The sequence below is a fragment of the Parasteatoda tepidariorum genome, chromosome 9 (genome assembly GCF_982258835.1).
Source record: "Parasteatoda tepidariorum strain Cologne lab strain chromosome 9, Ptep-v5.0, whole genome shotgun sequence".
Lineage (NCBI taxonomy): Eukaryota > Metazoa > Arthropoda > Arachnida > Araneae > Theridiidae > Parasteatoda > Parasteatoda tepidariorum.
Genome location: NC_141763.1, coordinates 75,381,605 through 75,401,762, shown reverse-complemented (window position 1 = coordinate 75,401,762; position 20,158 = coordinate 75,381,605). Strand labels below are relative to the sequence as shown.

Genomic DNA, 20,158 nt, shown 5'->3' with positions numbered 1-20,158 from the left:
GTTTTTATTGTCACACTAATCTTTATAAAAAACTTGCATAATATGATTTTCAACTGAATTTTTTTTTTCGTAATTTAAATGATTTTATTTAAAGATTTTTTAAAAAATATCAGATGATTGAAATCATCAAACCAGGGTTGTGGTTTTGGACAGGACACATGAGTTTTACTGTCTTAAACTGTCCTAAACTGACTAAAACTGTCTTAAAGTGTCCAAAACTTTGAAAATTTTTAAAAGGTAAAAATTTTATATGTTTAACCATTGTAAACATAATAATTACATATATCAATTAATATTTGATACTTTTACTTTAAATTATTAAAGGAAAATAATATAATGTAATGTAATAGGAAAAGATTAATAACTTTGGAAGCTGCACAATTCATCTAATAACAAAAGTGAATACCTTATCCTTTAAATATGCTTTTGATACTGATAAATTATGTTTTTGCATAAGGATAAATAATGCAGTATAAAAATATAATAAAATGTTTATGTTTTTGACAAAACATAAACTTTTCTTCATTTTGTTTCTTGTTCAAAAATTAGCCTTTTATTTTTCACATTATTTTTTTAAAATTGTGACATAATTTCAACAAAAGGGTTTTGGACAGGGCGGTTTGAACCCTGGTTTAAGCCGTGATTGATCCATTCTGTCCTAAACCTTGCCAACTCTGTATCAAACCTGTTGCCAAGCAACTAAAGTTGACCTGTGGATTTATTCTATTGAAACAAAATTTATTCAGAGTTCAATTATAAAATTTTGTTTATCTCGATGAGTGTTTTACAGTCATGTGTAAACAATGTTTTTCTCTAACTTAATGTCTTTAACAATTTATTGAAAATGTAAATTCTTTTAAATCATTTCATAGTTGTATAATTTTAAAATAATTTTTTAATTATTTATAGGCATTCTTTCACAGTAGTTATTTTTTAACATTCAAAGAATTTTGTGCATCTTTGTATGAGTTATTGAAGTAAAGGCTACTTTTAAAACAACAGCATTATGGTCAAAAAAGTGTTTTTGTGGTTGATTATGAATATTTCATACAGTTTATTTAGCTTTTGTTGAAAATTAAGCCTGAAGAGTAATTTATTTTAAACATAGATATTTGATATTTGGTAGACAAATTTTTTCAACATAGTTAGCATTTTTGCTTTGAAGCAAAATCACTAACAAAGTTGAAGAAAAAAAAATGGTATCTATTATAAAAATTAGTCTAGTCACTAGACTCTAGTGTCAAGATGTTGTCCTCGTTATAAAAATAATGCCCTATCCAGTTAAATTTAAATTATTAATATTTTTTGAGAGCTTATTTTTAAAGTCTGTTTCTAAATATTTAAATAAAACACAAAAGACCCTTTTATTATTTTATTTTCATGTCTATAAGCAAGTTCTTATTTTTCTCTATGTAAACAACTTATTCTTATTCATGATTGGTCAAGTATATATTTACAGAAAGAATATTTTGATTTTTCCTTAAATTTCATTATTGTTCATAAAATAGTCTTTTTTAAAATTACTTGAAATAAACTTTTTAATTTTTTTTACAGGTGTTTGGAAATATCACAAGAGCTGCATTGACGTTACTTCAACCTGGCAAAAGTCAGATAATAGATTTGGTAACTCTTATTAATATATAAGGTGTTTTAACTATTTTCCTTTAGACTGTTAGACTTTAGCAAGAAGGTTTATTACAAAAGATGTTCTATTATGTCTATAGTTTTAATTTTAGACTGTAGAATTTGTGAAGATGTATTATTATTTAACTCAAATAAAATTATTATTCATCTCAAATGAGGGTCATCATTTGTTGAAGTCCATGTTTAAGATCAAACATATATTTATGTACTAATTCATTGACAGTAAAAGTATATTTTTACAAATTAAAATAATTGTTTTAATATTTATTTGTTTTTTGAAAAATGATTCTCAATACATTTTCTGTTATAACTCTTTGTAACAACAACTTCAATTATGTTTCGAATTAGTGTTTCAAATTTTTTTGTTAGAATACCTAGGTATTCTAGGAATGTGCATTTTGTAGTTATATATGCTCATAAAGATTAATTTAAAAATATGTTTAAAGCACAAGAGCACAGCTGCCAACTCTTTTGCATTATGCTGACGTTTTCTACATTTATATATCATTTTCTGAATTTCTGCATTTTGGAAAATATACATAATTATGTACCTTCTTAGATCTGGAATACAAAGTTCCATTTCCTGACTTCTGCTTGCCGAAACATCTATTTTCCCACCACTTTTCAGCAATCATAATAAACAAATATCTTTACCCTCTTCAAAAATATAAAAATGAAATCAATTTTATACAGGCTTGCTATCTGTTAAAGTATTAAAAAAATATTTATATATCCTTTGCTGCTTTTCAAATATTTATTCTGCTTCGATAAGCTCACTAAAAAAAAAAAATTTTATTTTCCTCAAATCTCAATTCTTTTCCATGTTATATATTTTTTTTATTAGATAGGATTAAGTTGCTTTGAGAATTTGATGCTCAGCTTTTATATAATAATCTGTCCTTATTATTCTTTACATGAAATTGGTAAAAAGGAGAAAAACATATGTTAATTTTTGAAAAAGGAAGTTCAAATTATCTTCATCACTAGTGTTTTTTTTATTTTTAAAAGTTTTGATTTTATTATACTAATCATTCTTTGGTTAATTAAATGTCACACAATCTGCAGGATAGTGTTGCCATATGTAATTGACGTTATTTGTCATCTATTTGAAATTTTGTTTTATGCATGTTTAGATGTTTGTTTCTTTTAAAACCTATTATCTGGAAAAATCTATTGTCCTAATTCTGGATATAGGACTTTCCATTGTATTTAGATATGAGAATTGGCTCTCCTGTTTTGTTCAGACAATAACATCTTGGATTTTTGCTGCCATTCCACCTATTTGATGCTGTAGGTCATAAATTAATGCAAAATAGAAAAATGTTAAGCATTTGATAGGATAAAAAAAAAAGTTTATTTTTCTTCCATTTCTTTAAAACGCTATATTCCACTTTTTAAGCTATTCCCCTCATGAAACTCTATATTCCTATTATTATATTTTTGATTTGTGAATAAAAATTTAAAGCACATGAATTTTCTGCATTTTAATTTATTTCTCTTACAAATATATAGTAAATTTTTTGCATTTTAATAAATGAGTGTTAGCAGGTATGCTATGTAATTCACAATTAGTGAATATAAATTATAAATATTTTTTTATATGAAGTTAGTATTTTATTCCTTTGAATTCTAGAATATGGAATTGATATATTCGTATTAAAATGCAATTTAAAAAGAATCTATTTGACAGGGCAAAATTAAGAGAACTAGAGTATTGATTTGAAGCCCTTAAATTTTCTCAGAGTTCTAATCTTTTATAAGGAAAATAAAACCACTTATTGCACAATACCTCAATGAAAGGTTAGGAATTAATAGTAATTCATATTGTGAAATTTGTATTGTTTCTAATTGCAATTTAAGATATGAAGAAACTGCAAAAATACTAACAAAATTTTCAAAACATAGGTAAAAGCAATTAAAATAAAACTGCAAAATTTAAAATTTTAAGCGGCATTTGAGGGTGATCTCCTGGGCAAGGGACCTTTCTACATAATCATCCCATGATATAATGATGACCATGATATATTCACAATTTGCTTGTTATTTCTACAAAATATCTTTTGAACAGAATAATGACAGGTCGGCATCTGTGCTTTGTGTAATTTTTATTGCTTTGTGTAATTTTCCTATATATTTTTTGTATTTAAATGTTATTAATTTTAAATTGTGTACATTACATAATATTATGGATGCATATTCCAGTTGTTAAAGTTAAAATATTTTCATTTCAGGAGGAGATGTATAATTTTTTTCAACATGTGTTCTTTGGTGGTCAGTATTTATTTCTCATATTGATTTATATTTAGAATTTTTAATTAATCTACTCCTTTGCATTTGATTTCATGATCTTTTTTAAATGCCTAAGGAATAAAAAAGCTAATATTTGAATTAAATTTGATTTTTTAAAATTTTGAAATAAGTTTTTTATGATTTAAATCAGATTTCTTTGATTTACTCTTAGATACTGTAACATCTTTAGTTTATAATCATTTCAGTTTAATAATAAGTATAATCATGTTTGAAATATTATTTGAAATAATAAATTTGCTGCATCTAAATTTGTTATCTTAAGTGTTTTTGAAATATTCTTTTAGTTTTTTTGCTTGTTTTGTTTTTAGCAATGCTTCTATAAATTATGATATTCTAGTTTCTGTTATTTTGCATGCACTCTATATTTTTAGGTTCATTTAATATAGCTCTTAATAATGCTCATGCTAATAAGTTTATAATAATTGTAATAATCAGAATTTTTGTGTGATTTATTCTTATAGGTGCTGGAAGACATGATAAAGAAGTAACTGCTGATTGTGAATGTGAACAGGAAGTTAGCGATTCTTCTGCAAATCCTTTTGAAGATGGTTAGCTTATTCCTTGATGTCTAGATGAATATTATTTTTTAAAATTTCTTTATGCTGCTAAATATCTCTATTAAATTAAATTTATTATATTTGTGATCTTTTTCATGCTGTATTTAATTATTTTGAAACTTTTCTTAATGAATTTTTTTCCATAAAACATAAGCTAATTGTCAATAAAAAGAAATTGTTATTACGAAATAAATAATTGTCGGGCATGAATTAAGGTTACAGATTTTCTTCCGCATACTTTATTGTTTAAAAAATCTCTGTAGAATCAATACTTTTTTTAAAAATATGTATATATATATATATATTTTAAACTAATATGCTACGCATATTTTTAATGCAAAAAATCTTTCGACAGCCAAATTTTTGTTCTCCTTTTTTAAATAATGAGGTTAATATGATGTGGTGCATATCACTATTGTAAATCATAGAAAAAATGAACATTGAGTTACGCAAAAAGAATTTATAGGAAGTATTTTTTGTATACTCTGACTAATTTTTTTTTTTATTACCGTTTATTCCGGCGCATAACCCGCCCCGGCGTATAACGCGCACCCGTAATTTCTAATACTTTTTTAAATTTAGGAAACCAGAAAGCCTTTTAGTGTGGGATATGTTTAGGACCCACCTTACAGTTAACACAAAATTTTTTTTGAAAGAATGTATCACCGATATGGCAGTAATTCCGGGCGGATTGACACCATTAGTTCAGCCATTGGACGTCTGCTTAAACAAGCCATTTAAAGCCAATTTTAAAAAACAATGGAACACTTGGATGTTGGAGAGCGAGAAAACCTTTACGAAAGATGGACATATGCGTCATGCAAGTTTGGAAACAGTATGCGAATGGATATTAAAAGCATGGGATGAAATTAAGCCTGAGATGGTTAGAAAATCATTCAAAAAATGCAGCATTTCAAATAATCTGAACGGATTAGAAGATGACACAGATGACGAAACAGATTGTGATGACGTGCCTGAAGAAATAACGGAAGACGAATATAATGAACTATTTATGTAATAACGATAATCAATAAAGTATATAGGTAAAGGTATGTTATTTCTTCAAAATTAAAGTGTTTTTCTATATTTAAATTTTTTTGATCTAAAATTTTTAATATTTGGCGTATACCGTGCACCCGTATATTCCAATGTTATTTTTTGTATTAAAAGTGCGCGTTATACGCCGGAATATACGGTACTTTAAAACTCATTGACATAACCCATTAAGCCTATTCGTTATATGTTGAAGTAAAAAGTTTTTATGATTGTTTCAAAACTCCACTCACTTGACATTTTTTATATCCTTTCCTTCACATGTTTGATAACAAATAATAATTTTAAAAGAAGAAAACACTGAGCTTGAAAACAATAATATTATTCCAAGTGCTTATGTTTGTATACCAGCTTAGCATTACTTTTATTGCTATATGCATTTTGTATGTAGATTTTGTTTACTTTTGTACATTTACCAGCTTACCCTTAACATTTATTGTAACTATAGTTAAATCTATTACATTTAATAGAAGTTTAATTTGTATGTGTATATTTATTATTTCAGAATTCCGACGTATTATTGAAAAAGAAGAAATTAAGGTAATTTTTTTCTCCAGAAAATATTTTTTTTTTTTTTTTTTTTTTTTTAAAAACTTTGACAAGCATTTTTATTACTTTATTTACTAGTTTCATTGAAATACAAAATTATTTTCTTTTTATTTACAACTACCAATCTGATTAATGCTCACTGCTAGCATGATTTCAAGTTACTTGTTCATCAATATCAACCAAACTATTGAGCAGCTGAGTAATGAAGGTTACATATATTTTCATATTTTACCTAATAATATGTGTATATATTTACCTTAATGAATATTATGTAAAGAATGGATCTCACCAAGTTTATGATATTTTATTGGATTGCAGATATGATTGCTTCATTCAAATTTTTTATTTGTTTATGAATTGATTGTATTTGTTAAATAATTTATTTTTTGAGTTTTTAAGTATATTTTTGTTAATCTAATAGACACAGTAATTAGAACAATTACATTATTTTTGTAGCTAACTGCAACTACTTAATTATAAGTGTAATTAACAACTACTTTTTTTTAATGCTGAGACTGCAAATTACTTTAAAAATGTAGTTACTACTTTTAGGAGATAAACTTTGCTGAAGAACTTAATTTACACCCGTGTTCAAAATGATTTGAATGAAAGAAATTCACATATTTAAACATGAGAGAATTGTTAAGAAATTTTTATTCATTTTTACACGATTCAGTGTGTTCTAAGCTATTTTATACAAATTTGTTCTTTTAACCCTCATTTTTTCATACCTTTCTGAACGGCAAATTGAAAAAATTTTAGAAAATTTCTAATTATTTACAATTTTGTTAAGTTTTATGATGTGAAGGTGTGGTTGATGTGTTATGTCAGCTATTACTTGCAATAGCTAGTTCAAGTATTTATAATACATAATTCTTATAATTGCTTTGCCACAAAGGCATCCTCATTGTATCTGTTGATTTACTCACAAAGATTTGTACCAATCAGATTTGAAAAGTTAGTAGCATTAGAACTTTGTTTCTTTACTAAACTATTATTAAAATACTAGCTACTGTTTTTTTGTATAACACTACTATCTACTCTATTTTAAAAAGAAAAAAAGACTGCACTACAAAAGAATAGCCACTGCAGTAGTTTTACTATTTCCAACTACTGAATGTAGACCTATTAAATATAGAATTCTTTCATTTACTGATCCTTTACAATAGTGACCGAATTTTCTTAATTTCTTCTCTTGTGTTTCCATTGGATGTTGATTTTATGGATGATTCAAATGCAATTCTTTTTTGAGGCTCTATTTTTGTTACTAAAATTTCAGGCATCAAAAAGCTCTTAGGGTTTTATTTATTTTTTCTTCCAAGAAGTACTACGTTTCAAGGATTCATCTTTTTTTTCCGAAAAAAAATATGTTTTTCTGTTACATGTTAACTAAAAAAACAAGTTACTATTCTGAATAACTTTCGTTCAATTTATTAGATTTTTAATTTGAAAAGTGTTCTTATAGTTATAACGTTTCGTTATTGACAACATTAAATGATTTCCTCATGTTATTAGCTGACCAAATTCATTTTTATTAGATTACTTTAGCATCTACCTTATGCACAATAAAATGGGTTTAAATAAACTTGTCACTCATTTTGCTTGTACTGTTTCCTTTCATGATTGTTGCATTTATTGTGCATATCTTATTCATCTTGCATTCTTCTTCATATTAAGTTTATCCTATTTGCTTATATTATACTTTATACTTATTATATTATACTTCATATTTAGTTGCTTACTAAGAAGTACGTCTTGTATTCTTCAAGATGTTTAATTTTAAAAATATGTTGTAGTCCTTATAACTATTTCACAATTATATTATGTTGTCATTAGTCTCCAGCAGATGAACCCTTGTAGTCTTCTTGTGGCCAGAGTGTGTTACCTTCACAACCTGTGGCTATCTTCTCCATTTTGGAAAAAAGTGTGTGGCAAATCAATTCTAATATTTAATATGTGTACGTCACAAGGTTCTAAGATTTGCCCTCAAATTTGCTCAGTAATTAGTGCTGTCTATCATTTAAATTATAAAAGTGGACAAAGAAACTAACATTATCCGAACAAATAAACTTTCACTTTAAAGGATTTCGATTCTAGATCGTCAAAATAAAGGGGAGGTTGCTGCAATCTGGAAAAGATGGTCCGATCAGTTCAGTCAAGAGAACTGTTGAAAGTTAGGGCCTCTTAATGTTAATTTTGCTTTTTGGATCCTAAGATTTTGGAATGTAATTATAAAATTCACTTATCTGAAGATAGTTATATAATTTTGCATGAAAATTCTGACATTTGACAGGTTTATGTATATATATATATTTTGTTTCTTTGTACAAGGAACTTATGATTTATATATTTTCACTGATAATTAAAACATTATTAAGAAACAAGTTATTTTAAAATTTTTTATTTTTAATCAATAGGCTGCAGGTAGAGCGACTGAATTGATTCTTGAAGAAGAGGAAGAAAAAGCTAAGTCTGAAAGAAGGAAAGCTAAAAAGAAGGTTATTTTTAATAGAATCTCCTACGCCCAATATAATTTTTTTAAAAATGTTTTTATATATTTACTTATCTGTTCCAATTTCTGTAAGTTTTATTAAAAGTGTGTGTGTGTGAACATTTCAAGGTTGCTGAAATTAAGTTTTCTCAACTTTAAAATCTATGGGAGGTATTAAAGAATTTCAATGTTTGAGTTTTGAAAAAAAAATTAGTTTGTTTTTTCACATTTGCTTACATTCTGTAATGATTCTGCAAATAAAGGATAATATTTTTGTTAATATCTTTAAATCTTATGAAATTTAATGAGTTTATTTAAATGTTTATGAAAAATGTTGTTCATTATGTTTATTGTTGCTTTTAAAGATTGTATATAGTTATTAATTTAATGATATCTTAATAATAAAAATTTAAAGTTAAATTATTAATAAAAATTTAAAGACTGTTCTGAAACATAGTTTTTGTATTCTTTGAGATAAGTTTTTATTATGTACAAGCTTTTTTTTAACGTTCCATTTTAGTTATTTTTTCTGAAAATAACTATTTCTTACTCATGCCAAAGCTATTAAGTTAAACTCTTTTTATTGTTTTAAAAAAAACTTCAATATTTTGAGACCAGAATAAAAAAAATTTCTGCAATCATAATAAAAATATTAGAATGTATAGAAATTAAAGTTTTGTGACTTAGACTTTTATTTGCAACTTTTTTTTCTTCTAATTTTCATTAATTTTAGTGTAGCATTAAAAGAAGTTTTATTGATAACAATATGACTTCAGCCTGTCCCATAATGAATCATGGCATACCCCTGTCGCTTTACTTGTACCCATTATTTTTAACCATAATAAAAATAATACCTACTTTATGACTGGTATTCTAGATTGCGCTATTAGGTTGAAAAAGGTGGTTAATTTTTCCATTTTATAAAATAAATTTGTGGTTTTTTTTCTTTAGCATGTCACTTAATTGAAAAAAAACTTTTTTCTCCCAGTTTACCTTTATTGGAATTATATTTTGTGTTTTTTGTCATATTGTTTAAAATATTCATTTGATAAATTTTTTTTTAAAAAATGAAATAAATTTATTATTATTTAATTAACTATTTATACTTTAAAAATCTTATATAATTAATTGTATAAAATAACTGGGCATTTCTTTTATTATTTACGAGCAAGTGGGTGTAGCTAGTGACATGTGAAAAATGGATACGACATAAGAATGAATTATAGAATATTGACCAATAAGACAGTCTTTCTTAGGGGAGCTGTCTGATATAGAAAGCAGTACATTAAATTTAAAATAGTGATTAGTCATATTCTCTATTTCATCATGTTGATGCATTCTAATGCTTTATGAAGTTAAATGTTTTTCATACTGTGATTTTAATCGAAATGAACTTTATGATAACAAGTTATTTCAGAAATTTTTTTTTAATTATCTAACTTTTGAATCACTAATTTTAAAAAGCTTAATTGTTTTCTGTTAACGATTAAAGGTACTGCTTTTATTTGTTTTATTATGTGCAAAAACATGCACATTTTCAACATGAAGTTAAAAAGTTGTACACATTCTGGCATTCTGTCCTTAATTCTATTGTATATTTGCTTTAAGATATTTGAATTTTTACATGTATCTGTTATTACTAGACAGCGGATTATATGCACTAAAAAACGGACGAAATATGCATGCAAATATGCACTAAAAAACTTGAATATATGCTCTTAAAACTAGAAATATGCTTTAAAATAGAAATTAAAAGTTCAACTTATTTTAATACTACTACTTACTTTTTCCAACAAACACAGCTAAAACATTTTTTTGTTAAAAGGAAGAAAATCAATATATTTCTTACTTGAATCTACACATTTCTGAAGAAAAAGCCTAAAACTGAAGTATGATAAGTGAGAGAAGAAAAATCATCGCATTTTCCGGAAAGATTTCATTAAACTGAATAATTTTTGTTGCAATACACAACTGTTTTTCCAAATTTTCAAGGGTGAATTGATGTCGTCGGTCATCAAAGATCATTTTGAAAGCAGAAAATGACCTCTCCACGTCAACCGATGTTATTGGACAACACTTGTACAATTTCGTACTCATTGGTTTTACTTTTTCTGGAAGTTCAGTTCCGTTTCCATTAAGAAAATCATTTATCTTCTTCACTGCTGCAAAACCCGAATTTTTGTTTTGAACGAAACACCATTTTTCTTTTACTTTCTTCCCAACTGAGTCTGGAAGAGCATTGATGCACTCTTGAATTCTTTCAATTTCGGATATGGCCTCAGCCAGGGGAAGGCCTCGTGTTTCGAGCTTTGTTATTGCTCCACTTAAGAAAGAAAAGTGAGTGTCAATTATGGCCAAGTCCTTCTGCAAAGAGATATCCTGTAGTAATTCTTTTGTGACATGAACTGAAGAAGCACAGAAAGTGTCAATTGCATCTACAACTGACTTTATTGCATCAAAATTATTGGCGTAAAAACGTGCAGCTTCAATCCATGTACCCCACCTAGTTATCACAGGTTGTGGAGGCAAAGGCAAATCAGGATACATTTCTTTATACAATTTTATGCGCACAGGTGCCTTGAGAAAAACTTTCTTGATACTAGAAATTAAATCATTCACAGAGGAGAATACTTCTCGAACAGTCTCAGCCAGTCTGTGAACAGCATGAGCCAAACATGTAATATGAAGCATTCTGGGATAAAAAATTTCCAGTGCTGCTGCTGATTTGACCATATACGGAGCGGCATCACTGACAAAAATCAAAACATCTTCAGAACCATCTCTATCAGAGACCATAATAATCTGATATAATCATTGACAAACCTTGCTGTGGTTGAATGATTGACTTTTTCAAGGGCTTTGCTTGCTAGAAGATGTGGTCGAGTAGGAATATTTTCCATTTTTCCACAAATAAAATGAGCAATATAGCGATCGCACTTATCTGTCGTCTCATCGACTTCAATCCATATAGGGCCATTTCCAATATCTTGTCGAATATCATCCAATACTTCGTTATATATCGGTTGAAGGTAGTTCTTTCTTAAAGTCGATTCATCGGGAATGATCTGATTGGTACAATATTTTTTTAAAAACTGTCTTAAGTTTGGATTATTTAACTTTTTTAAAGGAATATTGCTGCTTACTAAAGCTTTGCATAAATCAATAGAAAAATCACTTTCCTTTTTAGCTGCTTGAACAGGAATAGTTAATAAATTTTGAACAAATCCTTTTGTATTCTGCTTTTTCTTCGCGGAGTGAGCATTAGTCTTTATATGTTGATCAATTTGGTACTTTTTTTCACAGGAAATGTGTTTTTGACAAATCACACAAAATACTATTTCCCCATCGGTCGTAAAGTCCTTCCCATAGTCCGAAATCCATGTCTTCATTAAATTTGATTTAGTCGACTTAATTTTTGGCATATTATAAAATTCAGCAGTCAAAAATCATGTTCGAAGCTTCACTAACTACGTATTCAACTGATGGATGTCGAAACAATCTATCTGTCAGATGGACTATCGAATTATGTTAGAATAGCAGCTCTCGCCGAAAATGTATTCACTCCACCTTTTAACTAATCAGTCACAGGAAAGGGAGATCATTTTCTACCTACCACCGAAGCCTTATTTTTCCCACACAGATTGACAATTATTTATTCCAGGAAAAGACATCCCTTCATAGAATATCTGACCATCCCTTTCTGAGGTTTCTATGACGAATGTCTGTTTGGGTGGGCCCTTTGTACCCCCCCTCCCGACACACACCTCATTTCTACATCTTTTTCACGTGATTGCAATCACCCCCAGCAACATCAATCCAGCTGACCCTTTCAGTTGATAAAGAACGACAAAACAAAATTTAAAGCGTTCCTTATGCTAACATAAAAAGAATAGTGATGTGGTTTTAAGAGAGAAAAGCCGTGAAATGCTGAAAATATGCATTTATAAGAGCAAATATACCTTTTTATGCATTTATATGCACAAATGGCATAAAGTGCTAAAATATGCAATTGCATATGCACGTATGCAATTGCATATTATCCGCTGTCTAGTTATTACCATCCATGTAACAGAACTGTTTGTCCTTAAATTATTTATTTTGCATTTTATATTTGTATAATTTTTTATTTTGTATTACAAAAACTTAGTTTTATTAGTTTTTTATAAAATAAACAATTGAATTATAAGACTTTAAATTATATTAGTAAAAATGAATAATATGTATTCTATGTCTGAAAAATTAGACTTAACTCAGACTTTTAATATTTGTTAAAAATAAAGAAAAACTAAATAATTTATTTCATTTTTCACTTAATTTATTTCTGTCATCTAATTATAAACTTTGAAACTGCACACAAAGAGTATATTTGTTGAATTTATACATGATTTATGACTTAGGATAGAAATGACAAAGATTAAAAAATTTTTTGCAAAATTTGAAAAATTTACCCTTATTATCACAAAAATAATTGTAGATATTTTATAAACATTTGTAGTGCACATGTTCTGCCTTTCTAAAAAAGGAAAATCTGCACCTTTTGTAAAAAGTTGAAAAATTTAAAATTTAGAAAGGCAAAATCACAATTTCAAGGGATACTAATATTTAATTTCATATTTAAATTTTATAGTGAAATAATTTAAGTCTTTATTTCAGAGACGTAAGGAAAGAAAGAAGTTAGAAAAAGTAGAGCCGAAAAGCAAAGCTGAGGTATTTCTAAAATTTTTATTTTTTAACAAGTTTACTGTTAGTTGTTTTTTAATGAAATATTTATACAGAAGAAAATATTTTTTTTTTTTAAGTGCTCTTATGTAAATGGTTTTTATTAATCATTTTATTTCTATTTAAATTTTTCCTCATAAGATCCAAATTATACTTTTTTTTTCTAAAGATTTAATCAAAATTGCTTTAAGGACTCAAAGAAATTACGAAAATTGATTTTGATACCAATAATAAAAATATTAACATAAATTTCGTATTGAAAGTATGTAACAATATTCAACAACAGTATTTGAAAATGTCTTTGTTTAGTTAAAAGGCATGAAAAATTGATAAGTTATAAATAGTTTAATTTATTAAATAATCATGGTCATTTGAATTTAAGAAAAATTGGATAATAAATTTTTTTAAACTTGGATTATTAGTGATATGTACTTACTATAATTTGTAAGTAAAATAGCCTTGAGAATGAATTAACCATTTGTTTTTTAGGAAAGTGTACAAAACAAACAATCCAATGATGCTCCTAAGAAAAAAGCTAAAAAGTAAGTTAGTTATGATTTTTTTTACTACTATAAAATTATAAATTATTAATATTAATAATAAATAATTTGTTTTTAAGTTATGTAAATGTATATTAGGGAGAAAAATTTCTTAGAAACTAACATAATCAAAATGGTTTTGGTCATCTCCCTTAGATAACCAGTAGAAATGGTAACACATTTTAAAAGTAAGAATAAATAAAATAAAAAATTGTCGCTTTATTTCTGCTTAAAAAACCATTACCATAATTAATATTCTATGTCATGTTAATTGTAGAATTAACAAAAGGTCTTGTAAAATTAGCAAAAGGTCTTGTAAAATTAATAAAAATTAACATAGATCCTTATATAACAACACACTAACTGATGGGTAGCTATGGCGCAGTGGTTAAGACACTGAATTGTCATTGTGAAGAAATGGGTTCTATCCCAGAGTATTTCTGGTGGCTTTTGATTGGTGTGTGCCAACTTTTCTGTGAAATGAAGACAGCCGATGGATAATGGCGATATTACCACCATCGTCTCATTGGTCTTAACATTGTGTGATCATAAAAACTTCTGTGAAGCTCTTGGGTGGCAATTTACTGTTGTGGGACTGCTGTGGAAGCAAAAGGGTGAGGGATGACAATGTACTCTGCTGCAGAAAACATTCTTCACTCTGTTAATTTTTCTTCAAAATATTCTTCCTTAAAGGTGTGACAGCCCAGGGTGGGTCCTAGCCTTCTCAAAAAATTTCTTAAAAGCTGCTTTTTTGTTGGCTATGGTCTTTTAATTATTCACTCTCGGGATGACAAAATCTCTTTCTGGGCAGCTAACCAATCTGTGATTGGGTAAGCTCTTATGTTATACAGTAGAGAAACGATTATCTGGAATAATCGGGACCATCGCTATTCCTGATAACTGATGTTTCCAGTTTTCTGAATCGCTACAAAAAGCAGGTTTTTTATATTGTCAAACTCAACTAAAAAATTATATATATATTTAGAATAATTTAAAAAAAACTCTTACTTCTTTTGACAGTGTAGGGAACTAATGATTATTTCTAAAATGATAGTAAACATCTTTTAAAAAAGAAAGAAAAATTCTGAAATCTTTTGTGGAAGAATTCTTTTTTTTAAAAAGGCGGGAAAATGTATTGAATTTCGTTCCGGTATTCCGATTTCCGGATAAGAGGTTCTGTACTGTATTTAATTATTGGCATAATTTAATAAACTGTGAATTCATAAACATCCTTTTTACTGTTTATAAGTTAACATACTTTCCAAAGTTATTATTTTATGTGCTAATTTTATAAGCTTGGTGTGTTTTTTTAGATGAAAAATCATTATATTTTTAATCCTTTTAGGGGTGAAATTCTCAAAGTTTCTGATTCTGAAGAGGTGAGTAATTTACAGTAATTATTTGAATAGATTGCCATTTTATCTCTAAAATATTTGGCTTGTATATGATTTCTATTTGTGAATATTTTAAGCTGTGAGGATTAATTTTCTAAAGCATTGTATTAAAAGTAATTTTCTTTCTGTTAAGTAATTTTCTTTCTGCTCTTTCAATTAATAACCATAGAAAACAAGTTAACAATAAGTAACTAGCAAAAAAAATTAACAGTCTTGCTTAAACTAACATCTTGCAACCTAATATGAGTTATTTGTCATCTTATCTGCAGCAACAGAAGTCACACTGATGTTACTTTAAGTTGAATTACCCCTATAACTGAGACATTGCAAAATGTATTTTTTTTTTTCAATATAAATAGTTTTGAGTTGATAGTATTTAGTATTATTATTTTCCCAATAATCACGAAGTCAAAATTACTTGACGGCACGTCTTTGACATCATTAAACAGTTTTTTAGAAAATATGGCACATTGGTGTATAAAAGTTCGCCACCCCTGGTCTAAGGTATTAAAGAAAGACCCTAAAATGTACATATATAAAACAATGTGCTCTAAAATGTAAAAAAATAAAAATTTGTCATAAAATGTATTGCAGTTCCCTAAAATGATACATTTTCTTTTTTTAATAAAACTGGTAAAACAAGCAACATTACCTGTACCAATTTGTGTATAAATCCTTTAAAAAAATTTGTTTTGAACTAATTAAGAAATTCATACAATTATTGAAATTATGCTATTATATTAATATTAAATATATTAAATTTTCCACTACTAATGCATTCAGGGTTTAGCACTCCAAAATCGCCATAGTCTGTGTCAATAACTATAGTGTTATGAAAAGTGGGACTTTTTTAAAAAAAAGTGTTTTTTTTCTTCTTTTTATGCATTTACATTTTAATGTAAGTATTGGAATTTCATGAAATAAGATTTTAAAAAAAAGTTTCATTTTATATGTATAAAAAATTATAATTAGAACGTATAATTTTCTAAACATTTCACTTAAAATTGACCTCAATTCTAATAAATCCACATTTCTTATTTATACACTTTTTTCTTGCTATAGTTTCATATAATATTTCATTACCACATATGTTTTTATTAGAATTAATGAAATGTTCTTTATGTTTTAGGATCTAGATCCATCTAGTGCCTTTGTCTCAGTTGTGGCAAAAAAGCATCGTAAGCAAATTCCAGGATTACAACTTAAGCAAGACATTGTCCTCGATATTAATAATCACTATTCGCCGGACTTGCCATCGGATGTAAGACTTTTTTGAATTGTTGTATGTATTACTAAACTCAGTATTATATGACAGTTAGTGTAGCAGTGGATTGGCTTTCTAAAATGAATTAAAAGCAGGCATAAGATTTCTCCATAGACCTGCAATTTTCTTTTGTTTTTATTTTTTTATTAAATTTATTCTGTTTTATATGTATTTTCTGTATAATAATAATTTTATAATTTATAATAATTTTATAATAATATATAATTTTATAGTAAATAAAAAATAGCTACACAGTTCAAAATTAACTATTTTTAGCGATTATATAATACAGTTGTTATAATATACAGCGACTCCAATTGTTATGGATTCTACATAGTTTCAGAAAAAAAAATTCATAATAGCATAGGTAATGTATTTATATTTTAATAAAATAGAATTAAAAGAAATTTTGTCCACCTTAAAGCATAAATAATTTAAAAAGATGCATATCAAATTATAAAGGCAAATGCTTAATATTTTTTTTAAATATCTTTGTTTCAAGGAACTTCGATTTAGTCCACTCTCTCTGGGGAAACAATAATTATAAACTACAGAAAATTTAAAGTCTGTGAATCGAGAAAGATTTGGGTTTTGTTGTCAATTCTTAACTTTCATTGTTTTTTGCTCTGGAATCATTCATTTATTAATTTCACTAAAGTTATAAGTTTATTACCTTAAACTTAAGTTATTATGTTCATATTTACAGTCTTATTTTTTCATAATTATGTTAAAAGCTTTATTTGCATGTAGCAGCATTTTTTTAAAATTAAATTTTAGATATGAATATTCTATTATCTCAAGATAAGTAGTAAATGTTTAGTGCCATATTTTTTGACTTTTTGATCTGTTAGTAATATCATATCTTTGTTCTGTGTAGTATGAAATTTTTCAACCCAGAAGCAGTAGTGAAATTGCTAATAAATTTACTGCAAACAGAATAATCTCATTATTCATTTTTGATTTCTTTTATTTCATAAATTTTTCCTCTTTTTCTCCTTTTTATCCATTTTATGGTTTATTTAAATTATTAAATTTGAGCTTAACAACTACAAAATCTTTTAAGCTGTCGTAAATTAATTGCATTAATAATAAACCTGGTACAACTGGGATAATCCATGATGCAGATAAGAAATTTTACTTTAATAATCTTTGAATTTCAAAAACAAAAGTAATATTTGAGATTTATTAAAAAAATATGAAGGTAATTCAGGCTATTTTTCATAAACATAATTTATTTTAGAATGAAGAAGATCCTGAGATAATTATTTTAAAAAGCAGACAGATAGCGTGTAAGTATTTATTTTGGTTGAATATGTTTCTTAAAATTGTTTAACTCAATATTCAATACAATGTTACTGGTGCATATTCTATAGTTGTCTTAATATTATATATTTGAAATTAAATACTTTTTATTATTATTAATTTGAGGTGAGCAAAAATATTGAGTAAGTTTAAAGTCACACACATCAAAGTTTAGCAGTCTCTAATTCAATATATTGAATTTTGATTTCCTCATTGTAGATGACTTTCAGTATTGATTCAAATGTATTTCAAACTATATGGGTTATTTCTTGTTCAAAGACTTCATTTATGAAGTATTATGTGTTCCAGAGGCAACAGCATTTGTTTTTGCCAGGAAGAGCAATTGCATGATATTTTTCAATCAACACTTAAATGCTCCTAAGTATGGCCCACTTGTTCATCAGACTCATTTATAATCCCTGATTTTTTCTTATAGTGTTTTCTGTAAATTGTGGTGTGTAATAGATTGCTAAGCTGAAACAAATGCATTACAACAGCCATTCGGAACATAAATACTACCACTTTTTGTAGAGTCTTCGAAAATTTAGTCAAATGAATATACTTTGGTATTTTCAGATGCGGATGTTGAGCAGTTATCGTAACACTAAAACTAAATTATGCTTGAAATGTTTTGAAATAGTTTAGGTTATGTTTGTGGGTCATTTTAATATTTGGGTGCCATTTGCTCTCCGCCTGAAAAGTCTTTTTTTTGTTTAAATTTTTTTTTTTAGAAACTCTAAGAAACTTTTTAAATAGTTATTCTTTGTGTCATACTTATAAACAAACAGTTTCTAGGACTGGGAGTACAATGTTTTAATGTTCTAATTAAGAAAAAAGTAGTATCTTAAGAAAATAAAGGAAAACTGATAAATAAAGGAAAACTGAGAATACAGCTGTCCAAAGCATGTTTTAGAATTCTAGGCTATTATTTTTATTTCTTAAGGATAAGCAGATTGTTACATAAAATATAAATCTATTCAACTGAAAGATCCTTAGATTTTAATAATAATTTTGTTCAGTTAACATTGCAACTTAATATACTGTTTTTAATTTTTGTTCAATTTTTGGTTGCTTTAAAATTAGTTCCTGCTTTTCGTCAGAATATTTAGTAACATTATAGTTAATTCCTAATATAACTGGTTTAGCTGAAAATAATTTTGTTGAAGTTCATCATAAAAGTAAATCTGGCACATTTGCTGGTCTGGTAGCAGAATATAAAAACTTGTTGCAATAATTTATTCAAATTTAATTATTTACTCTTTTTTTTTTTAATATGCATGAAAAAAAATTGCAAATCGTAATTTCTGCACTTCATTTTACAATTCAATTTCAATGAAATCATTAAAAATGAAATACATGTTAGTTTCATACAGTAACTTTTTCATTCTGAAAGACATAAACTTTTAACAGTCGGAAAATGTTTTATAAAAACCTGACCCGGGTTTGCAAGAATTACCTGGTACTTCTTCGGCAAACACTCTTAATTAATGGAATTATATCAGTTCCTTAATCATAATAAATTTTTTTTATTATTATTATTTCATTTATTGATTTTTTTAGAAAAGATGTAAATAATGTAATGTTTTTTAGAAAAGATGTAATTTAGATGTAAAGATGTTTAGATGTAATAATTTGAATTTTCACTGATGGCATATGTATATTCGATGATAAACAATCATATTATTTTTAAAGTGCTTAATTTTTAAAAAATGTCCTAAATTTTTTTAAAAAAAGTGCTTAATTTGTTCAAAAAAAGTCCTTGAAAGTGCTTAATTTTTGCTTTGTTAAAAGAGTGGGAACCCTGTATTAAACATATCCACTAACAATTCAACAAATAATTATATTTAATAAAATTCAACAAATCTGACAAAAATATAACAATTAAAATATTTTTTAAAAAGATAAACTGTACGAAAAACATAAAAATGATATGAAAGATGATATGTTTAATTATTTTTTAAATTAATACATGTTTAACAATTTTATTTATTTGTACTTCAATTTCTAAAATGGCACCCGATTTTGAAAATGACTTTTATAGGTTTATCTATAGGTATATTCTTTCTCTACATATTCTACAAATACATTTTTGCCATATTTTTTCTATATGTTTTCTAATGTTTTATATAATAATGGATTTGTTTATGTTTAACACATTAATTTATATTCTTACATGCAGTGGAAGGAAATGCCAAAGCTAATGAAGGGCGCTATTCTGAAGCTGTTGAGTTATTTTCAGAATCAATTAAATTAGATCCTTCTGATCATAGGTAAGAAATATAATTTATCACTTTTAAAAAACTTTTGTACTCTCATTATTATGCTGTAAATTTTAT

At 26.6% G+C, this 20,158-nt stretch overlaps 1 protein-coding gene across 1 annotated transcript in view; it reads left to right on the top strand.

The window, feature by feature from the left end:
- The window catches only part of LOC107450708 (uncharacterized), a 40,891-nt gene that overhangs the window by 1,117 nt on the left and 19,616 nt on the right, over window positions 1–20,158 (top strand). The window contains exons 3-13 of the mRNA XM_087152148.1: window positions 1,555–1,623; window positions 3,876–3,915; window positions 4,416–4,502; window positions 6,070–6,104; window positions 8,531–8,611; window positions 13,258–13,311; window positions 13,813–13,865; window positions 15,208–15,241; window positions 16,386–16,517; window positions 17,761–17,809; window positions 20,002–20,092. Of these exons, the coding sequence (XP_087008274.1) occupies window positions 1,555–1,623; window positions 3,876–3,915; window positions 4,416–4,502; window positions 6,070–6,104; window positions 8,531–8,611; window positions 13,258–13,311; window positions 13,813–13,865; window positions 15,208–15,241; window positions 16,386–16,517; window positions 17,761–17,809; window positions 20,002–20,092 (725 nt within the window). The remainder of the gene's footprint in view (window positions 1–1,554; window positions 1,624–3,875; window positions 3,916–4,415; window positions 4,503–6,069; window positions 6,105–8,530; window positions 8,612–13,257; window positions 13,312–13,812; window positions 13,866–15,207; window positions 15,242–16,385; window positions 16,518–17,760; window positions 17,810–20,001; window positions 20,093–20,158) is intronic.